The following is a 14,777-nucleotide window of genomic DNA, read 5'->3' as shown; positions in this document are numbered from 1 at the left end:
AACACTTTTATAACATGAGTTTGTTGTAGTTGTCATTCTTTAGCTATCTCTTTGAAATGAACCAACTTGACACTTAGTATTCTATTATCATCGAATTTTTTCCTAGGGAAAATAGTTTTAGGAGTCAACAACGCTATTTATTTATTTATTTCATAATTTAACAACAATTGTCTCGTACTCTAGTGATTAAGAATGTGTGCCAATATTCTGACTTTGTAGTGTACTGTTTGACTTGTGCGCGTGCGATACTTCTAAAATTATTTTATGTTTGTATTGTCGATATTATGTTATCAACAATATATATTATTATCATTCTCATTGCTTGAAAATTATGTATGTAGTCATTGGTTACATTTTGAAGCCTAATTTTTCAAATTTGTAGAATCGTACGATTCTACAATTCGATTTTATTGATTCAATTCTACCCCACTCACTGATCCAAGGTACAATCTCGATTCTAATAACTATGCACCCGGTCCTCCCGTTTTAGCCGTGGATGATGGATGAATGGATGCGAGTGATGACTAAAGCAGATGACTTATGAATGTGTTGTAGAATGACAGATGGATGCGAGTGAAACTCCACCCGATCCAAATTTTATCCTACCATTGCCATCTCTAGATTCAAATAGAGGTATAAATGAGTGTGTTGAGGACTACCTTGTTCATGTTCAAGTTCAAGTTCAAGTTCATTAACCTAGGGAAGTTCAAGCACAATCCCAAGCTTTCTAGCAATCTCAAAAATTTGTTCAAGCTCGGTTCTTTTAATACATTATTATAGTGTTCGCGAACAACTCATTTATTAAATGAGTGCTTAAACAAGTTTTTTTTTTTTTTTTTTTTTTTTTCTTTTCTGAACGAGCTTAATTATAAGCAAGCTCTCTAATAAATGAGTTTTCTAGTTTTGACATTTGTAAATCTTAAAATTAGATTAATAATTAAATCTTAATTAGAAAGTTTTAGATTTAAACTAGTCTTTTGACCCGTTCGATGCACGGTTACTACTTAAGTTATTTTAATATGTAGGTATGTTGTTCAATGGTTGGAATTTTTGATATAAAATACGAACTAATTGTTTCATGACCATTGAGGTAAATGAAGTTCACTACTTAAACTTAAGAGAAAAAAAAGATAGGGTGGAACTGTGGAAGAAGATAAAGGAATTTAATTAGGTATATATATACATGAATATTGTGGATCTGAAATGACATATTAGTTTAATTTATATTTTAAGTTTAAGAGATGAAAAGACAATTTTTATTATACTTCACATGTTTATGTAATGTGTATTAATTAGTTTAACTTTATTTATTATGGTGCAAATGAAACACTTCATTTTCTTACTTAAATTTGCAAGTTACAAAATGCATAAAGACTTTAACATTATATTATACTCGTATATTTATTTTAAATTTATATTAAAAGAAAATTAAAAAAAAAAAGATAGATTAAGGGAGGTGACATGTGGCATATGAGGGATTTGTAATGAGATGTGCGTGGCATATGAATAATTTGTGGTTTGTGTTTTTAAATACTAAGTATAGAAGTATAGATATAGATAGATAGATTAATAATTGTGAATTTAAGTCCATAATTTATAAAAAGTTACAAAATGATCAATTTATATAAAACTTTCACATAAAATTTGTTCAAGCTCAACTCATCAATCAATTAATTACATTATACTAAAGGCGAAACTTAGACGAACACTTGACAACATAATATAAAAAGTTTTCCCTCCAAAAGTACTTACTAAAAAATTCATTTACTTTTACCTAAAAATAAGTTTTGTATCTAAATTATAACTATTACTTTGTACAAATTCTAAAATAAATTTCCTTAAATATCAAATTGCCCATTATAATTATTGCATGTTTAATTATTTTCTTTCACATATATTTCATACTATCTAATACTGTGTCTATTCATAATATTTTGATATCAAATTTTTTTTTGGTAAAATTTATTGTCATTATAATTATTTAACAAACGTGCATTGCACGGGGTTTAATCTAGTTTATTAAAAGGATTTTCCATTTGGTATGATTGTACTTTGGACTTTTTTACTTGGTACCCTATTTTTAGTTTTATTCCAAATGGTACCACTATACTTTCAACCTTTTCTCTACTGTAGCATTCCATCAAATATATTTTGTATTTTTCGATTTGGGTGTCATTAATTAGAGGATGTAGCCCTTAGCGGCATTAAGGTTCAAGTTTGAGGTCGAAATTAGCAACAACAACAAAAAAAAAAAAAACGCTAAAAATTATCACGGTTTATGTGCAAGAAAAAATGTCCCAATTTTTATATTTCGATTTGTTTCGAGCAAAAAACATGTAATGAAAAGAGCAAAACAATGATACCAAATGAAAAATCCCTTTATTAAATAAACAAACATAAACGAGAGTCGACCAAGCTCAAACGCGAATAATTTATTGATCGGCTAGATTCATTTACATCCCTAGATACAAAGCTTTTGATCCCATATCTCAAGCGTTCACCTTTTTATCTATTGAGTATTTTATTTAAATGAGAAATATTAAAAAAAACAAAACTCAAAAGTTACTAAAAAAAATCCTCGAAAAATAAACTCTGTACGGAAAATCAAATTTCCCCCACAATAATAGTCCATTAGTCCCCACTCAATGCAAAGGAAGTTGGGGTGATACTGATACAATTCGTCACTTGCCATTATTAATTATAGGCCAAATTAGAAAATAACACCTGCTAAAGACCCCGATTTTGTTTTTAACACCTGTTAAAAAAAAAGTTTTATTATAACACCTCCAAAAATCCCAAAATTTTGGTTTCACCACCCACTAACAGATTTTTGGATGGAAACCGTTAGTGGGGCCACCATGTACACGTGTCAGTTGTTAATTAGTTTTAAAAAATTTTTTAAAAAAAAAACCTAACCCCCTAACTCAACCAGCCACCGCACCGGCACCACCTGCGGCCAGCCACAAACGGTGGCCTTCTCCTCTGCCTACCCCATAACCAACCAACCACCAACCACCGACCACCAGCCATCGATTTTCGCCGCCGAACCACCTCTAACACCGGAATTCGGGTCCCCCACCCTTAACCCACCTCGAAAACCGCTATCATCCTTCACAAAGCCGCCAAAGTACGGTTCCCCTCCCCAACGCAACCCCCTTAAATGGACCTCCTCCCTTCCCGCACCGCCGAAACCGGCGCCCCCTCCCTTCCCACACCACTGAAACCGGCTCCCCTTCCTTTCCCTCAACCCAGAAACCGACCTCTTCCCTTCCCACCTTCGAAAACGGTCCCAAGCTCCCGATGACTAAGGTTTCTGGGCTAGGTTGGGGTGGGGGAAGCAAGGGAGGTGTCGGAAATTGGTGATTGGCGCCGGAAATTGGGAATCAGGGTAGGAAATAGGGAAGGGGAAGGGAAGAGGCGACTGGCCGCAGGTGGTGCCGGTGCGGTGGCTGGCTCGATTAGGGGGTTAGGTTTTTTTTTTTTTTAAATTTTCTTTTTTTTTAAACTAATTAACAACTGACACGTGTACATGGTGGCCCCACTAACGGTTTCCATCCAAAAATCTGTTAGTGGGTGGTGAAATCAAAATTTTGGGATTTTTGGAGGTGTTATAATAAAACTTTTTTTTTAACAGGTGTTAAAAACAAAATCGGGGTCTTTAGCGGGTGTTATTTTCTAATTTCGCCTTAATTATACTCTTCTTCTTCTTCTCTTTTCTCTCTCCTCCACTACTTGTCGCATTCACTCTTCAGACTTCTTCTGCCATTTTATATTGCTAAAACAAATACTCTGTAAATATCCACAAAAATGGGTGACCCACAGAATCCAATTGCGGTAAAAACCTTCAAACCCCACCATTATTTTACTCTTTTTTCATCATTTTTTGAGTTTTTTTATAATTTATTTTGAGTTGGGTTGTTGATCATCTTCTTTGTTGCACACTTGCACTGCTCGCAATGCAATTTTCATTTTTTTTTAACGTGAAATGGTTTTTTTTTTTTTTTTTTCCTTGATTTATTTTCTAAGTTGGCTATTTTCTGTATTTTGTTTGCATATTTAAGCCTAAATTTTGCATTTTCTACCATTTGTTTTTTGGGTGCAGTAAAATTATGAACAATGTGATGTTATACATGTGGGTGAAAATGGGTTTTTGTTGATTGGACTTCTTCTGTTACATTTTGGTGAAATTGCTTAATTTTTGGTGTTGAATTTTAATGGATGGTCTTTTGGAAGAATTAGGTGAAAAATAAAGAAATTTGAAGATGTGGGCTTGTAATTAGGTTTTGTACTTTTGCTTAGTTTAGTGATTTTGCATAAATTTACTCATTATTTGTTTATAATTAATTTACCCACACCCTTTTCAGATTTTCCTTAAATCCCAGTCCCCACAGCAGCAATCTCCTGAACTTTTTAATAATGGAGTACTTAGGAACAAAGCCCTAAACGCTGTACATTTTGTTGCTTTTAATAAATAATGTACTGAGTTCAAAAAGCTTTTATTGATGGGGGTCATAGGATATGGTAATGGGTTAGGGTTACCACAAAAATCTACTTAGAATCACTTATTGAGGTGAAGAACAGGCCGGAATGATTATTGATGCAAATCAAGTTCCGCCAAAGCTATGGTAATTGGGTAGCACGTTACTTAGAAATCTTGCTTATTGTGTTTTTTAATTGTGGGGAAAATTTGGCTTGAAATTTATTATCAATGCAAATCAAGTTCAGCCAAAATTACAAGGCTTTGTGGAAAAGAGTTCATACAAACATATAATATACAGGCACAAATTCCTAGTTTGTCTTGCTCATTAGTCATTAGTATTAGTATATAATTAACACAAAGTGCAAGTATATTTTTTAATGTTAGGCTTATTTTTATTGTACTAGGTGTATGGGCCCTTTTGTGTTTGGCTTTTTTCTAGTTCTCTGTGCCTTTGTGGAATGATTATTAAAGTGGGTTGTAGCTTTACTATGAATACACACAAGTATAAATTAATTTGTTTTGTCACTCACTATGTCTCCTTCTCCTCCTTAAATTTGCTTACTTGCATTTTTTGTTTTGTTTAGTGTATGAGTTTCTGGGAAATTGCATTATTATTGCATCTTCAGGTTGATAATTTTTTTATGATTTATTTACCATCATTGTAATATTTTCTTACCTTGTATAAATTTGTTCTTAATGGAGATTTTGATTTGTAAATGTTCCTTGGGTTACTATTCACGTGTTTTGTGTAGCTCTTGTATATTTGTCTGATTACTTGGGACTTAATACTTTTAGATATAGCAAACTTGTGTTTAGTTAACTTCTCAATGGCTACTGTCTTGCATCTTTTTTTTTTCTTTTTTCTTTTCTTGAATCTTGTTTATTTTAGTATGTTGATTCATTGAAGGCTTAACTGTGACATTGTGTAGAGAGATATTACCTCTTAGATTGAGAAATATGCAATGATATAAAAGGAGCACTTATATTAAATGCCAATGAAATCTTAGCTAAAAAGCATAGATTTAATATTAAAACCTAAGATACTATGTTTACAACATTAGAAGTAGAAAACTAGTTGCAAGGAAGAGGATAATGTTGTTGACCTTTGGGTGCAAAGAGGTTCACATGTTGAGCAATGACAATGTCAATAGGTATAGTGTTTAAAAGTTTAAGGTATCCATCTAGTCTGGTTGAGGGGTGAAATAGTAAAAATGGGTTGAAGAGTTCAGTTATTATTAGAATCTCCATGCATTATTAGGCAGATATAAACTTTGACTTTGTCATTTTGCTAAGCTACTAGTTGGTTTTGGATGTTGCATTCAAATTAATATAAAGATTACCTGGTCTTGTCTTTATAACATGTAGTCATCCAGATGATTGTGTTGGTCTAGGCATTATTTACTAATTAAGTTTGATTTATTTTGTGATAATATCCTTAGTTTCCTTGAAAGTGAGAGGGATAATATCAGTTTGTCCCACTCTTTTGCTTCCCATCTTTCTTAGTTATTTATGCTCTTTTAGCATTTGAAGGGTTATACTGTTGATTTCACCTGCTTCTATACATTTTTGAAGGTATATTTTGCTTTCACTGTTTTAACCTGTGGAGGCTGAGACCAGGCTTTAATGGCAGCATTTAGGTGTTTTTTGCTTATGCTGTCACATCTTGTTATTAAGAGATAGACTCTTATAAATCCTTTTAAGCTGTGTTTAAGTTGCTGATGTTATTTTAGTTTTGCTACAATGTGATGACACACAAGACTTTAGGTTCTGTTAATACTTCTTCACCATGTGGAAAGATGGTAGATGTGAATTATGTTAATAGCTGCCATCACTTTTCATTTGGATTACTTCTCTTGTATTCTGTTAATGGGCCATCAATTACGTAATTTTCTTAAGGGTCAGCGGTGATAACTTGTATTTTGTAGTGTCAATTGCGTATCGATTATGATTAGTGTCATATGAAAGGTCCTCATTTCAGTTTTGACTTAAATGAAACATATTCCTTTCATCCTGTGTTTCTGCAATGGTCTTCTTAATGTTTGAATCTTTCTTATAGCTTATTTGATTGTTTTATGTGAAGCAGCACTTGCCTTTTATCGTAACAAAGGTTGAGCTAATTTACCCGTGAAAAACAAATTTTGTCAAGTGACTTGGCCAAAGTAGAGGGGTTATTGTCCCTTAAAATACTTGTTTCTTTTGTGAATAGTTGTCTACTTCATAGTTTCATTTCATGCATGATAAAGCACTCTGGCAAAACACATTAATCATGCATGACTGCCTTGCCTTGCCTGTACTAATGTGCCTTTCTTTGGCACATATCTTTATTGCACTATTGAATAGTTAGAGATACTGATTGTCCATAAAGTTGCGTGATTTTGCGAAGGCCAATGATACTTGAGCATTATATTCTCCATGCAAGAGCAACTGTTTTAGGAGCTATGTAGATTGACAGTCTTAAATTTTCTCCTCTTATGTGCAGGACAAACCATGTGAGATATGTGGGAGTGTTGGCTGGGTAGATCCCCTCAGAATTTGCTCTAAGTGCAAAGTAACTCGTGAACACATGTACGGTAGCTTATATCTTCTAATTATTGCAAATTTTAGCCATTTATTATAAGTCTGTCTCTATCTTGTTTTGAAGTTAATTAATGTCTTTAGACCGGCTTCTCTCTTAATTGTTACTTCACAATTTTTGATTGCTGAAGTTGACTTCAGAAGCTATTGTTCTTGGCCATTTGGGTATATTTGAGTTTCTTGAAAGGCCATTAGTTATTCCATTGAAAAAACTGATTTGTATTTTGATAGTCTCCTTTTTGTTTGTATGTATATACCAGCTATTGCATGCGAGTTGCTTTTAATGGTGACCAAGAAAAATGGGTTTGCGAGGAATGCGACTCCTCCAATGTTGCAAATCAGATGCCTTCGAAACTAGGTATCCTTTTGAAATTCTGGAAACATCCCTATAAATTATTGTTTGGATTTCTAACAATGACTTATTTGTTCTGCAGCTTCAAGCAAACAGCCTAGTGGCACAGGCCTGAGGTTTTCAATCAAGAAGCCCCCTCCAAATACCAGGGTGCAGTATATACCACCTGAGGAAGCAATAGTTCTAGAATCTGAAGCAATGAGAAAAAACTTATCTTCACCAAGCAAATCACCTTTTGCACATAGGTCCTTAGTGAACAAGCCAACACCATCTGCCCCGCCTCGGAAATTCAGAATTAAATCAAATCCTACAGTTGGGCTTTCACAACGCAGGGAGCCCCAGAGTGACTGGAGCTTTCCTAGTGGTTCAAAAGATAGGAAGTCTTCAGCTTCTACTGGTATCAGACAATTCAGAATCTTTTTACTTCTATCCTGGAAATTTTCGTGGAAAGATATGTGCCCGTTTAGTTTTTGGTAGGTTTTAAATGGTTAACTGCAGGGCATAACGTGGATATGATTTTTTTCGATTATGAGATTATTTATATGTATAGGCAAGGAAGAGATATTTAATTTGCAGAATGCTTTTGATCTTTATGAAGCTACTCAGATAAAGTTGGCAAGAGGATAATGTTATCTGAATTGCGCAAACAACCCCAATATAATAGACTAGCGTAAGGGGAAGGAAAACTTGTGGTAATACAAATTAGTCTATTTGAGTTAGCTTAGGAAAGGGGGCAGGGAGTTTGTTAGAAGGAATGGAAAATGCTTTGTATGGAGGTGGTTAGAGAGGGTAAAACAGAAAATTGTTGAGAGATTTTCACTTTGTTTAGTTTGTTTCTGGGAGTGTTCAGCCACTCGAATGACTCGGATTGTAAACCTCATTTAATGATTTGATAGCATCAAACTACAATCTACTATCATTTTCCCTCAAATTCTCTTCTTCTACCTCATTTCTTTTTTTGTTTTCTTGTTTTTCTGTTGTATTACACCCAATCCTGGTAGAAGTACAGATAAATGATTGTAGGATTCTGTATGTCTAATCCACTCCCATTTTTTTTTATGCCGCCCAAGCTTGTTTAATAGAGCTTGTTGCTATTCTGGTACCATTTCTACTCCTGCAGGAATTAGACTTAGATGAAGTTTCAATCACTAGCAGTTAGGTCCTTTAATTTCTGCTTGTTAATTTTATTAATTTTAATATTAATTGCCCCCTGTGTTATGTCTGTTTACTTGTAAGCTGTATTTTGCTGCAACACAATGTTTCAGCACGCTTGAGTCTTAATTTAAGCTAGTGGAAGACCAAATTGGCTAGATGTGTCATAGTTTTTAGACTTGTTACCAATTACTGTTTAGCAAATTAATTTTGTCTGATGATAAGAGCTGACCTGATTTCTCAGTTGTCTATCAAACCAGTCCAATTGTCCATTTATTTCCAATAATATACTCATGATATATAGGTCAGCTGTATATGGTCTGGATTCCTTTTATATGAAACAAAGGTATTGCATTTATGAGGATTGGATAAGTTTGTTTATGGACCCTTCTAGAGATTCTGTTGGTTTGCTGTTCTTGCTGGAGTAATTGTGGTTGAAATGGAATATCAAAACCAATCAGTTTATGTGTTCCAAGCTAGAAACCTTTGTGGTATAGTCATGATTATTGTTTTATGGTATGATTGCATGAGTGCTTCCAGGGGTAGCTTTGATTGACACATTAGTTGATAGTCCTCTATTGATATACCTTTGTCTTTATGTAACTGTATTCTGCTTTCTTTATGAATGGTTCTAGCATTGATAGTATTGTAGTATAGTCTAAACATGTTCTGAACTTCAGCTGTGGAGATAGAGAACAGTAGAAGGGTTCTAATTTGTAGTATTGCTTACTTGTATAAGCTGTATGATTCAATAAAACTTGGAACAATGCATAGAAGGATTTTCATTATAAAATTTCTCCGTGCTCTACCAAGCCACGTGTCATTATAAAAAAAAAGAAAAACAGAGCAATGCGTAGAAGGATTACATTTCATTCCGAATCTTAAAATAGTCTTTGAAAATTTACCATAATTTTTATTTAATTATTATTATTATTATTATTATTATTATTATTATTATTATTTATTTAATATTGAGTGTTTTCCATCTCTTATGAATCCTTGGAGTTATTATATTTGTTTTGGGCCTTTTAGGCTTTTAGAGGAAACACAATATCTGATAAAGTTTACTGCTTAATTTGTACATGTTCTTTGTAACCTGAAAAGGTCATTTTTTTCTACATTTTTTTTTATTCATTCAATGATTCAAGTGGTTGCTGCTTCCATCGTTTTTTCTCATTTATTTACTTGGGTATGTTATCAAAGCATGACACATTTGTGATCTCTTTCGCAGTGGTAGATAATTCTGTATTCCAGAAAGAGCATGCTTGGCAAGATTCATCTGCATCTAGGCGGTCCTTAGCTAGAAATACGCAAACATCAAATGTCATGCATAAGGAAAAAGGTAAGCATCATTTGTACATTACTTACCAGCGCATGATGCAAAAAGCACAGAAGTCTTGCTATTAAATTCTATAATATGCATTCTTGTTTAGATTTTCATGTATGTGCTAGCAAAATGATGATTTACTGCGTTGCTAAGCTTGAACAGGATAGCCATTCTCAAACTCGTGGTCTCAAGGAATGAATTATTTGAAGTTGAAAGATATAACAGAAAAGATTGGCTTAAGTTTGATGAAAGAATTATTTTGTAAAAAAGTAAGACTAATGTTAGTATAAGGAAGAGAATGAGGTACGTTTACACTACAGAGTGCATATTACTTCTTATTGAAGTCAGGAAAATTGAAGACTAGTGTGAGACCATTAGTGCAATTTTGGGGTAGGTGATTTGCTATAAGTCCTAATTTTTCTAGGCATGTATAGCCTTTTTTTTTGGGTGGGTGGGTGTGTGTGTGTCTAATATTGATATCGTATTAGATTGATGAGCTCTGGAAGATCCTTATGGCTGAGAAGTTTCTCCCTTTTACCACTGCGAAAAAATATTAAGATTGAGTGACATTGTCTTTCTGTGTATTGGTCAAGGCATAACCTCACTTTTCTTCTCACTATTTATCATGGTTCAATGACTGCTCACTCCAACTTCACTTGTGTAAAGATGGCCTATTTTAAGCCTTTTGCCCCCTCTTTCCAGTGTCAGCTAAGAGTGAACTGCAAACAAACCACATGACTAGCTGATGAATGAATTTTAGCAAGCTCAGTCCTGCCTTTTGATGGACTATGGCCTATGGCATTTCAAATGTACACAGTCTTTATCTTTTGAATTTTATGTATCTAATTATGCAAAGTCTATTAGAATAGGAAGCATCTATCTCTGCTGCACAACTCCAGTATAAATTCACTACATTTACAGTGAGGGTCTGTTTTCTTCATCTTCTTTAAGCAACCTAATACTTGTTCTTGTTAGGATTAGACCAGACCAAATATTTATGTTTGCTTATTGCCAATTATTTGCAAGTCTGATCTAATTCTAATCAGACGCTTAGGCCTTTAAAAAATTCCGAATTCTTTATTTCAAGTGAAAAGACTGTAGCCGAAATCCCATTTTCCTGGCGTTTATGTTAGTGACCTCCATTTGACAAAGATCTCCCTTATGCCTCTCTATTTCAGTGAGCCAAAACCAATATTTATGTGTAAGCACGGTTCCTGTAAGTAATTATGTATGCATACTATCTTGTAACTATAAAGTTGAGTTAATTTTTTCTTTTTTCTATGTTTTATTTTTAATATTTGCCTGATTTACAATGGACTTGCTTTTGGTTGTTAAGTTTGATTATGCCTTGTTAAATGGAGGAATGAGTTTAAGAAAAGTTCCATCATTCATGTTTAGTTAAATAAAAAGGTGCATCCAATTTGCTGCAGATAAGATTGTGATTTATATGGATTATCATGGAATATCATAAAAGAAAGTCTTATTAAGTAATCTACCGTCTAGCTCGGATTTTTGAAAATCTGTATCGTCTTGTAGCTTTTGCTTTTCTGCTGCAAAATGTACTACTTAATCCCATATTCCCAAGTGCTCAACTTGTCTTCATGTGCGTTTTCTAGATGAATCTGCACGGGAAAGTCCGACTGCTAAGCGCGTGACTTTTGGGAAACTTCCCAAGCCTGCTGCTCAGAGAGACAATATCAATTTAGGCCATACTTCTGCGCAGTTAGGTCAGCGTTTGTCTGCTGTAAGTTCAGGTACGTTGACGCTTGGGCAATTAATTTCTGATCAAGTCAGATGATTTAAGGATGAAGACTTATTATGTTGTTTCATCAAGATTTTCCTACTAAATGTGCTCAGTAAGATACAACCAAAACCTTTCTTTTGCTACTATACAACCAAAGCATGGCCAACTTCTTGATTCTTTACCTATATCATTCTTATAGTTTATTTTTTTAGCTAGCTGTTGCATAATTTATCTTTCTCAACTTCTTGACCTTTGTTCCAGATGGATGTGCACAGCAATTTGGTACAAACACTCCAGCTGCTGAGCTTTTGCCGAATAAAAAAGTTTCTAGAACTGATATAAACTCAGTGGATACTTCTCAGTTAGTCCATACTTTTCCTAATGTAACATCGGGTATGTCTATGGAAGTATGTATATTAATTGTTTGTCTATTACCCAGGTGCATTTGGCTTCTTAATTTTAACCAAATCAGGGAATTTGTGTTCAAAATGCTTATTATAAAAGTCACAATCAGTTCTCTCTGAAAGCTTTTCAGTTGTGATAATATACATAAGCATTGTGCCGAGCTAAGCTTGGCCTAGTGGAAAAGAGAAATTCCCAACCTCAAGGTTGGGGATTTATTTCCCACTAGTGGCACTTTGGGAGAGGGGAACCCCTTACCCTTTCCCCCACTCCCAAAGTGTCTAGCCAGCTAACCCCGGCCTGGTTTACTGCATTTGTTGCAAAACATATGTCCTCAAGTTGTAGTGCTGTACAGCCTGCACTACTCTCCAGACTGAATTTCTCATAGTTTAATATGTTTGATCAGGAATGGATGTTTGTATTGAGGCTTGGAATAAGAAAACTGATCCTAAGGGGAGGGAGTCTCCAAAAGTTACAATGGTGTTTGATAGCCATCTTCCTAACCATCCTGCAATGTCCCCAACATGGAGGTGATATACACTTTGCTTTGACATATTGAAGATTTTCGCAGTTTCAATTTGGAGCAGTTTTTGTGAGGGTGCACTGACTATTGATTTCATCCCTGCAACATGTTTTTACATGAAAAGTATATAATCTCTTAAATTTGCGCGTTAGTTTGATGAGGCACACGCTTCACATCTGTGCTTTGCACCTAGGCACTAAAGTCCCTGTTATCTTGTGCTATGAACTTTTTCAAACACAGATTAGGAAAACATATGCACCCTAAATATATTTGGTACGACCCTCATTCCCGGTGGAAAAAATTGGAGAATTTTCTGGCTCTTCCCAGTGTATACAAGAGTGCAAATTATTCAACATTGCAGTAGTCAAATTTAGCAGAAGCTACCAGATTATAGCTTATATATGCTGAACTGTAAACATTGTCACTTACCTGACTTTCCTTATTCTCTCTATTCTGACTTTTGAAATCTTGTTTGCTTTGACAGGGGAACTTTTCAGATCACAAATGATGTTGGGCTTTGTAATATTTTTAATGACATTCAAGCACATCCTCCTTGTAAGGTTCATAGGAAAGTGTACCAGGTGTCGAAACAATTTCCCAAGACACTTGCATTAAACATGCTGCCTCAAAGGAATTATTGGGTGGATATCTTTGAGGACAATGTCCCTGGTGAGCTTCACATTGGCCTATATTTTCTCCCTCCTAGGCTGTCCAATATGAATGGAGGTTTGCCTGCATCAACTTGTGACCTTGAGCAAAGATACTATTCCCTTTTGGACTATCTTGATGAGCATGACTATCTCTTGAGAACAAGCTTTGATGAAGTGGAGCTGATTATTTTTTCCTCTAAACATTTGCCAGAAGATTCTTGCAGTAAGCTTTGCCCTTACTCTTTAAACTTGTATTTTTGACAACTTTATGTCTCCAACTTAATGTTATTATTTCTGTTTCCTTGTGTAACCACAGAAATACATCAGAAGTCTTTCTTGTGGGGAGTCCTCCGTCCTTCTGTGGCTAAATTAGGAGCATCCAAGACGACTATTCCTGCACAAAACTCTGAGGTGACAGACGAGATCACCGAACTGTCAAGAACAAAGTCTTTGTCGGCGAGGGATGATGCTGTCCATTCTTCATACAGCCAGCAAGTACAGCAGCCAATGTCAGAAGAGCATGAAGCTGAAGACATGGTTGTAGATATGCTAGGAGGAAGCGAATTGGATAACATTGACATTGTTGTTCCAAAACCCATTGTCAATTCATGTGACGACCACATAAAGAGTGAGTTAGAGGCAGGCAGCGAGGTCAAAGCATTGCCAAAGAGCACAGGGGAGTTAGTAATTGAATTCTCTCCAATCAAGATTGAAAGAGAGTGGACTGACAGCAACTTGAAGGCAATAGAGGACGCTGATTTGGAATTTGAGAAAGAATTGCAAAAGAGTTTTGATAGATTTGCTGCATTGATGGAAGTGAAAGACGCTGGCAGTTTTGTAAGCAAAGTCAAAGAAGAGGCTGATGCCCAAGAGCTGCTACTCTAAGGGATGAGCGTGATAGCATCATGTGTAATTACACAGTGCACAGTTTAACTTGTTAACAATTAGGCAATACCAGAAATGTACAGCATACAGGAAATTAGTGAGCTACTTTAGAAATCAGTGTAGATATAGGACAGAAACAGCTTGGTTTCCACAGAAAAGAAGTATGGGGGATTGCTTTACTAAGGGCGAAAATCCTTTTTTTTTTTTTTGTTTCTTACATCATACAAGTATTTTTCATGTGGGAAATGGAATTGTGTTCGTTTTAATTTTTTTTTCCTGCGTCATTTTTCCCTCCGTTTGGTAGAATCTTAACTCATACAAACTTGAAATTTAAAGTTTGGATCACACGGAGTTGTTATTTTAGAGGAGAAATGATTGAACCTTGAATGTTACGTACATCTAAGGAATTCGCTTACATTTTTCACTTTGTTGAGGTAGCAAAAAGAAGGGAAAGGAGGGAAGGGGTAGGTTTTTTTTTTTTTTTTTTTTTTTTTTTTTTTTTTTTTTCCAATTTTAGTTCAATTCAAATCCTTAAGTGTTAAAATGACCCTCAAAATATTACACGAACAATTGTCACGGCTACAATAAATAATAACATGCAAATCAATGCATTTCGTGACGCCCAAACAAGGCCTTTGCGCTATTTTTTCTTCTTCATAAACTCTGAAATTCATGTAATACATAAAAA

General features: G+C 34.7%; 1 protein-coding gene across 1 annotated transcript; it reads left to right on the top strand.

Annotated features, from left to right (window-relative positions):
• The first annotated feature begins 3,582 nt into the window (after window positions 1–3,582).
• LOC110726349 lies at window positions 3,583–14,705 on the top strand. Its single transcript, XM_021905817.1, has 10 exons — window positions 3,583–3,834; window positions 6,960–7,045; window positions 7,315–7,412; window positions 7,489–7,803; window positions 9,790–9,900; window positions 11,502–11,639; window positions 11,891–12,022; window positions 12,438–12,561; window positions 13,039–13,427; window positions 13,521–14,705. The coding sequence occupies exons 1-10, from the start codon at window positions 3,808–3,810 to the stop codon at window positions 14,087–14,089; spliced, it is 1,989 nt and encodes a 662-aa protein (XP_021761509.1). The 5' UTR covers window positions 3,583–3,807; the 3' UTR covers window positions 14,090–14,705.
• Window positions 14,706–14,777: the final 72 nt, after the last annotated feature.

Source organism: Chenopodium quinoa, unplaced genomic scaffold (genome assembly GCF_001683475.1).
Source record: "Chenopodium quinoa cultivar QQ74 unplaced genomic scaffold, ASM168347v1, whole genome shotgun sequence".
NCBI classification, from domain to species: Eukaryota; Viridiplantae; Streptophyta; class Magnoliopsida; order Caryophyllales; family Amaranthaceae; genus Chenopodium; species Chenopodium quinoa.
The sequence above is the reverse complement of the archived record's forward strand: the minus strand, read 5'-3'. Positions and strand labels throughout refer to the sequence as shown.

Coding starts and splice junctions, on each gene's coding strand:
- LOC110726349 (XM_021905817.1), top strand. CDS start 3,808: ATGGGTGACCCACAGAATCCAATTGCG. Junction 7,413..7,488: donor TCAGATGCCTTCGAAACTAG/GTATCCTTTTGA, acceptor TTTGTTCTGCAG/CTTCAAGCAAACAGCCTAGT. Junction 9,901..11,501: donor TGTCATGCATAAGGAAAAAG/GTAAGCATCATT, acceptor TGCGTTTTCTAG/ATGAATCTGCACGGGAAAGT.